This window comes from Boleophthalmus pectinirostris, unplaced genomic scaffold (assembly GCF_026225935.1).
Source record: "Boleophthalmus pectinirostris isolate CB_2022bp ecotype Guang Dong unplaced genomic scaffold, ASM2622593v1 HiC_scaffold_12, whole genome shotgun sequence".
NCBI classification, from domain to species: Eukaryota; Metazoa; Chordata; class Actinopteri; order Gobiiformes; family Gobiidae; genus Boleophthalmus; species Boleophthalmus pectinirostris.
In genome coordinates, this window is record NW_026571018.1 from 25734709 (window position 1) to 25742198 (window position 7490).

General features: G+C 36.1%; 2 protein-coding genes across 2 annotated transcripts in view; both read right to left on the reverse strand.

Annotated features, from left to right (window-relative positions):
• Positions 1-2936: 2936 nt before the first annotated feature.
• On the reverse strand, positions 2937-5952 carry sod1 (superoxide dismutase 1, soluble). Its single transcript, XM_020922830.2, has 5 exons — positions 5793-5952; positions 4700-4796; positions 4557-4626; positions 4043-4160; positions 2937-3286 (listed from the first exon to the last, which is right to left on the reverse strand). The coding sequence occupies exons 1-5, from the start codon at positions 5862-5864 to the stop codon at positions 3179-3181; spliced, it is 465 nt and encodes a 154-aa protein (XP_020778489.1). The 5' UTR covers positions 5865-5952; the 3' UTR covers positions 2937-3178.
• A 359-nt stretch (positions 5953-6311) lies between these two features.
• The window catches only part of scaf4a (SR-related CTD-associated factor 4a), an 8544-nt gene continuing 7365 nt past the window's right edge, over positions 6312-7490 (reverse strand). The window contains exon 19 of the mRNA XM_020922913.2: positions 6312-7490. This exon is cut by the window's right edge and continues 1771 nt beyond it. The gene's annotated coding sequence lies outside the window, so the exon portion shown is untranslated.

Here is a 7490-nt window from a genome sequence, read left to right on the forward strand (position 1 = left end):
TAATACTATTGGTATTGATTAAGAGTGAGTTAATACTGACCAAAATAAATGTTTGGATCACAATTGGATAACAGTTTTGCAATCCATCAGAAATGTGCTAAAACATGCTTGACATTTTAGCAGAAAGTATCTTGACTATACAACACCCAGATATACTTACTTATAGTACTTTTCGGAAGATTACAGAGCACATTTGTGTTCCTTTGTATCTTTGTGAGTAGTGAATTTAATACTTTCAACACAAGACCAATATTATCATGTTTTGTTTAGAATATACATATATCGCCTACCTATAGTATCAACAGTAGGAGTACAAACCAAGGAGATGAAGTATTGTTGATCTTAAAAACTTCCCACACTTAATTTGAGTGCTGAGTTGCCGATCTACTATAGGAACCCCTGAGGGCACTCTACAGAAATGTTACCACACAGGTTTGTGTCAGCACAGATTCAAGTGGAAAATAAGCTCAATGTACACACTCTAACATACCAGCAAAGTACGGTTTTCCACACTTATGTAATAGATTGGAAAGGGAGGTACTACTGGGTCTAGAGTAGACTGGCTTGCAGAGCCAAATGTAGGCATTTCATTGAGAATCTTATCCAATATTTACTCTTTGAATGTTCATCCTAAAATAATGAATTCTGAAAACTCTATCAAAGTAACACAAAAACTACTCATTCTAGTTATACAACATTGTGAAAGCAATTTTACAATGTTGTGAAATTGTGAAATGCACAGAACATTTTTGGGAATGGCTGGATTAGAGAAATATTGCATTAGGCTACATCAAACTCCTAAAGTAATATTTTGTAATAATCCAATTGATTACAAAAAAGAGAGAAAAAAGGTTGATTTCTGGAATTACCAAGAGAGAATAGCTGAACCCACTGTGGTGGTTTGGCACCAGTGACTACAGAATGAGGCTCCCTCCACCACATCTAGTTCTAAAACACTAAAAACTGTGGTTAGGCTACTCAGAATTACAGGTTGTTGTTTTTTTTTTAATTGAAAACAAACAAAAACTGAAAAATCCAGTTTTCATGGCACTTTAGTAATGACAGTCAGAATGCGAATCTTACTTTCGTCTGAGGTCCCTGATGGACCTCAGAAGTGTTGGGGCCCCCTAAGGTTGCTCACAAAACAAGCATAAAAAGGAAATTAATTTTGAAATCAACCTCACATAAGAAAAGGGGGACAGTGGCACAGAACACTTTGGGAATGACTGATTTATGGTATATCTGTTTTTCACCAACAATTTTGAGTTTTAGTGCATTTTGTTAGCTTTGTTGAACTGCCTTTGTTTCCAACCTGCATCTCTCAACCATCTTCACTCACTTTATATTATTCATCATGCTCACTCAGGGTCTATTTATACCTTTCGTCTGCTTGTTACATCTGTCCTCACTAATACAACTCTGTGGCTTTCTATGAGATCTATGTGCAAATGAAGGGTGTCTCTAATAATTTTCCTCTTCACTTGTTTATCCACTGAGAATCACATACTTCCTACATATTGTGCATAATTGTTCATATGAGTACATGAGCATTTGGCAAGAAGGCAAAATTAGACATGCCCACAGACTTTCACATCTGGTCATATGCATATTCTTGATAGCCGAATTGAAAATACAAACCTTGCATGTTCTTCCCAAGGGGCTGCATCAAAGTTGTATTATCGCCACTCTGATTTTTCATATACTGCACTGGGGCATCTGCCACTTCTGCTGTGAATAGGAAAATGCTTTTAGTGCATGTTATTTCAGTCATCCATGCAGTAGTTACATTATATGCTCCAGGATACATAGGTGACAGTGTATGCTGGGGACAGCAAGCCACAGCTGTTCAATTTAATAAGAAGCATAGTAGAAACACACAGTGCATGACACATTTTTAGGTTGGTTTAATTGAGAAGTGTGAACTCTCGCGATGATAAATAGTATTTTCAGGTAATCCTACCTTCCGTAAAGTTAAAAAGGTCACTACAAAGTTTTTGTTTTTTGTTTTTATGTTTTGTTTTTTTCAGGTTCAGAAAACCGTATTGGTCCCATGAGGCAATTAATTTGCAACATTCTCAGAACAGTTCCCATACACACACATAACTCACAGTGTGTCGGTCCATCACAGTCCACAGGTGGAACTCAATGCAATATTACAATGCAAACAATAAAATAAAATAAAAAACACTACCATCAGAATTAAGCAATTTAAAAAGCAGGAGGCACGAAAAAATTAGAGAAGCGTCGCATTAAACCGAGGCCCTGAAGGCATCTGGAACCAGAGGATGGAGGAGCTGAGCCAGGAGAACCTTTGCTTTGCTCAGCTCAGTTTGGAATTAACATCTGAACTAAAAAGCCAATATCAATACATTAAAACAGGCCTACATAATGAATTCTGGGTTTTGGAGAATTACAATAAATAACAATGTTTTTTTCCCCCTCATGTCTCAGATCATTACCTAACGTGGTAATGATCGTTACAGCAGAGTGTTACAGGAATTGACGAAGCATAATGTGCTTTTGCAATAGTATAATTTTATTGTATACAATTTCTTACCTCGATAAGATTGAAAATAAGGCATTAGTCTTGGGGAAAAAAAAAAAAAAAAAAACTGGAGAATGTGTGTATAAATACTTTTCTTGAGACATAAAATATAGCCATATTTTTGACAACGAATCAAGAACAGATCCATACCCTGCGCACCTGACGCGTGCCTTCTTCATCGATGTGCCAGGAACTTCGAACATTTTGGCGGACTTGCGCCATTGGCATGTGATACTGCCATCTTGTGTTTGACTTTAGTAAACGCAGCAATGTGGATTTTGGTGTTTTTTTTTAACAATTATGTGTTCTAAAACATTGCAGCATAGTTTAAATTGCACAGAAGGTAATTTTTAGACTAAACTAAATAAAACTCAAAAGCAACAAGTCAACATGTTTTTGTGGTAGAATGCTTTATTAGATGCAGATTGTAAAACTAGTATTCAACTTGCACATCTCAGTTTCTTTGGAGCCTAAAATACAAAAAAAAAAACAACATACAATTGTATGAACAAACATTTGAACATGTTGAAGAATAGCTCATTTTGTTTTTCAGGAACACAACTTCTTAAGTAGCTACGTTGGTCAAATACAAGAGGATTTAAGTGCTGTCTGTTCAATCTCAAAGCTGATGGTTCACTGAGTGATGCCAATGACTCCACAGGCCAAACGTCCTCCAGCGTTGCCAGTTTTTAAACTTTCCTCATTGCCTCCTTTTCCAAGATCGTCAACCCCTTCATGTATCTAAGCAAAAGGAAAAGGTATGGGGTTTAGAATAATCTCCAGAAGGGATTAAGAGGCTTTCAGAGTTAACCATGATTGTGGTTGGTTGGCATTGTATCCAACTGAATGGCACACTGGGCAGTTTTTAATTATTTTATCTTACATTTTTAACTTCACGTTTTGGGATTTTGACCAACAAAGAAGTGCAGTTTGTGCAGTCCAAATGGATGGAAGTTAAGGACTATTAGCATGCCTAAACTATAATTTCATAGTGCCTAATGTATAAAAGCTGGTAAAAAACAAAAAATCATTTCTGAAAACCATATCTGGCAAATTTGATTTCATTTGACTACTTCACACTTTAAGAGATGCAGTTTAAAGTAGTGCATCACAAACAAAACCAGGAGCAAAAGTGAGGTTTTCCCAAGGCTCCAGGAGTCTCTGAATCATAAGACTTAACATATCCAATCTGATCCAGATTTTAACTTTGGCTCTTGACCTATGGACCAATGTAGCCCTGCTGCCTGTTAGCATAGTGATCTAACCACACCTTCATGATAAAGGTTTTGAGCTTGACCCAGCTTAGTTACCAGTATCACTTCATAGTATATCCCTGGTGACAAGCACCAGGCACATTTTTGAAGTTGTGGACATTAAATATGTGGAAGGGGAGATTGGTAGGGCTGCGTGCAGGAAGATGTTGGGGAGAGTAAATGGGAGGATTGTACCCTTGTGTTAATCCATATAGAAAGTAGGGGGGTCTATAAAAATTCTTACCACCATAGTTCTTCCAATGATTGAGTCGCGACCCCTGAGAGAGATGACATTATCCGTGATGTCAATCTTAGCGATGTTATCAGCCCCTGCGGTCACATTGCCAAGGTCTCCTATGTGCCTGGTGGAAACACAGCCACTTAACAGTTTAAATCATTCAAATTATTTAAGTTAATCAACTCTCCCGTTGCTGCCTCCTAAATATGTTCCGTTTCTGCCAAATAAGTTCTATAAACAATATAAATGTACTGTATTACAGCCTTCCAACTCATGACAAGGGCAAACATGTTATTCTTCACTATTACTTAGTCACAATAAATTAAACTGATACCATTTGGTCCTTTCATACAATAGAACATTATTTTAATAATTACATTACATAATAGTACCATATTGTTCCACTTTGTCCTATTTATATAATAAGTATTTTTTAATGTCCCTATTACTCAATGACAAAAAGCTAAAAATCAGTAGTAACTGTACAAATTATTTTAAGTAATATCTGAATTTTTGCTACCTTTCCTTATCATTGGGGCCAGCATGATTCTTATTGTAGGGGTTGAAATGAGGACCAGCACTGATGCATCCTGGGAAATCAAATAATTTGATTAGTGTTTTTTTCCAATCCAAGAAATGGGTTTTTTAGGCAAAGATATTCACCGTTTGTGTTGTCCCCAAAAGCATGGACATGGAAGCCGTGTTGACCAGGAGCAAGACCTTTGATTTCTCCAGTGATGTGAACAGTAGCTGAATCTTCCTGTCAGAAAAAACAAAACACATTTAACAGCAATGGGCAGAATACTAAAGGGCTGTCAGAACCATGTGTTGGAAAAGGAAATCCCACTCAAAGCAGTAAAAGCTAAAGTACAATGTTTGTATTGGGATTGCGCCCTCAAATAGCTGAGCAATCTCATAAAATAGCGTTAAAATAAGAACGTATGATAATTTTTGGATCAAATGATGAATACAACTGTATAGTTGTTTATAGAGTTGTATTTCTGGAGGTCATCAATGAAACAATGGAGTCGTTGCTTAGCCAAAAATGAACGGCTGTAAGCGTGACTCAGCAAAATTAATGGCAAAAGATGAGCCATATTTTTACATGTTACACATTTCTGTAGCCCACTTAAAGTCAATATACGCAATTACTAGATAACGTTAGTTGAAAAGAACGGTTGTCAATATTGAGATTTTTCTTTTAGGTGCGTATATTTAAAGTTTTAACTGCAAGCACAAGAGGGTGATATTATGCAACAGGCGTTTCTAAACATTGATTAACCCGTCCATGAGGGCAGGCCCCAAATGTCTAAAGGTCGAGCCTTAAGCAGACTATTACTACATTTAGATTTGCTAATTTGACAACACCTTTATGAAATACTGTTGAATGCCTGTCGAGATCCACTTGGCTTCCCATGTAAAAAACATAGACTTTATAACATCGCAACCAACCAAAGCAACGCCATTGTTTGCAACCTAACCCATGCCTTATCAGTTGCATTAGTAGTGTGCATATTAAAGATTACATTTATCTTAAAATGCATTCTAGTATTGTCAAGTTACAGTATAACTATGAACAATGTACCAAGTAGCACTGAGTATTGCACAGCTGTGAACCATGGATTTAATAGTGAGCCTGTCCTGTTTTTCTGAATGGAGCTGTTGGCTAACCTAGCTTGCACGTATCACGCCAATGTTTGGGTCACACAAACCGCATTAAATGTTCAAGATTTCGTGCAAAGCAGAGTGGCCTCACCTCCTGTGCAAAATAAACAGTCCCACTGGTCTCTCCGGCTCCTTTCAAGACACAAACAGCTTTCAACGCCATCTTTGCAGTTCAACTTCACTCCAAATGTCAAACCTGCTGGAAAGTGCTAAACTAGACAGCCAAGTTATCTAAGCGTTTGGGGGCGGGAGTAAAGCACACTTAGCCAATCAGGATAAAGAATAATTGCAATACCGGTGTCTGATTGGTTACTAAATTGTGACGAAAGGGCGTGACATTATGCTAGCGCTTTCTGCGTTTCTGTCCCCAAACAGTAAGACAAATAACTTAATATATATTAGACATATCATAAAAAAGTAAGGTTGTGAGTTCAGTTTATTCTTTTTGTTTGTTTGAAAAAGTTGTCAGTTGCACTTCCTATTAGTCGAAGGAGGGAGTGTGAGTGAGAGTCCTGCCAATGGACACAGCAAAAGTTCACTACATTTACCAATTTTTGCGAACTCAATTAACCTAAAGCCAAATTGGGACAAAAATGGTTATAAAACAAGCTGGTATAAAAAATAGTTTATTAAAAACTGGTTTCTATGGCTGACACAATATAGACTGAAAGTCCAAGTCTTGTATTTTAACAAATAATAATAAAAATAGTTTAAAACCAAAACTGGGTCATGTGTCTCCTTGCGTTCAAGTCAAATTAAATTGACTCAAAATACGTTACAGGAAATGTTACAACCTAAAATTATCAGTGACAGAAGCTTATGTACAGCAGCACTTTTCAACAACCTTCATGACTTTAGCTGTCTCCTTAGGTACATTATTAAAACGGGAAGAGATTTACCACAAAGACAGCAATAACAAATACATGTCTTCAGAGAAAACAAGTGTAAAGTTGATATTTAATCTTAGCTCCAGGGTTCAACCTTTTCAATTCAAACAGAATCAAGAGAGATTCTTAAAATAATGTGAACAGTCAATAGGTTTAATTTGACTTGATTGGTTTTCACCATTTTGGACATCCATGAACATTCAAAATACAAAAATGTAAATCAAATCTTTTAATTATATGCAGTGAGTCTGTCTAGGTTATAGCTTCATTACCAAATAAAAGCTATTAGTTATGATTGCTTTAACTCTGGGCAAATATGATTGGAATGATCTAGTGTTGCAAACACATAGCAACCACGCAATAAAATCATATTGTATTAATTTCTACCAATAATTGCCCTTTATTTGTCAATGTAATGCTGCATCCATGCCCATTTGTATAACTTAAATGACAGAAGGGGTATTACACATTAAACAATGACCATCTTTGAAAATATCAGTTATGGCATGTCCATATGAATACACCAAAATGCACCAAGAAAAGATATCTTCTTTGCTAGCAAGGATGTCTACATTCAAGAGCCAATTAACAAATTATCATTTTGTAGAGTATCCCCCTTTGATGCTCATCAACCACTATTCAAATTAGATTTTTGAATACCAAAAGGTGCAAATGTGGTCAAAGTATTTCTTGTAGTAAACCTTGGTAAATATAAAAAACAACACTAATTTAAAACACCCTAAATGTGAATTAGTCACACTGGCACTCACATTTTTTCTTGTATATACATAAAAGAAGTCTACATTTGATATCTAATAATCAAAACTGATGTTCTTGGACTTTTAAAAACAAATTTGAGAGGTGTTAGTTTGATAATGAAACTTGATAAAAACCGAAAATGA

What these genes read in the sequence shown, in the direction of transcription:
- sod1 (XM_020922830.2), bottom strand. Translation starts at nt 5,864, where the DNA reads ATGGCGTTGAAAGCTGTTTGTGTCTTGAAAGGAGCCGGAGAGACCAGT. An exon ending in CTGTTTATTTTGCACAGGAG is followed by an intron (nt 4,797 to 5,792) that starts GTGAGGCCACTC and finishes TTTTTCTGACAG; the next exon opens with GAAGATTCAGCTACTGTTCA. An exon ending in TTTTGGGGACAACACAAACG is followed by an intron (nt 4,627 to 4,699) that starts GTGAATATCTTT and finishes TTGATTTCCCAG; the next exon opens with GATGCATCAGTGCTGGTCCT.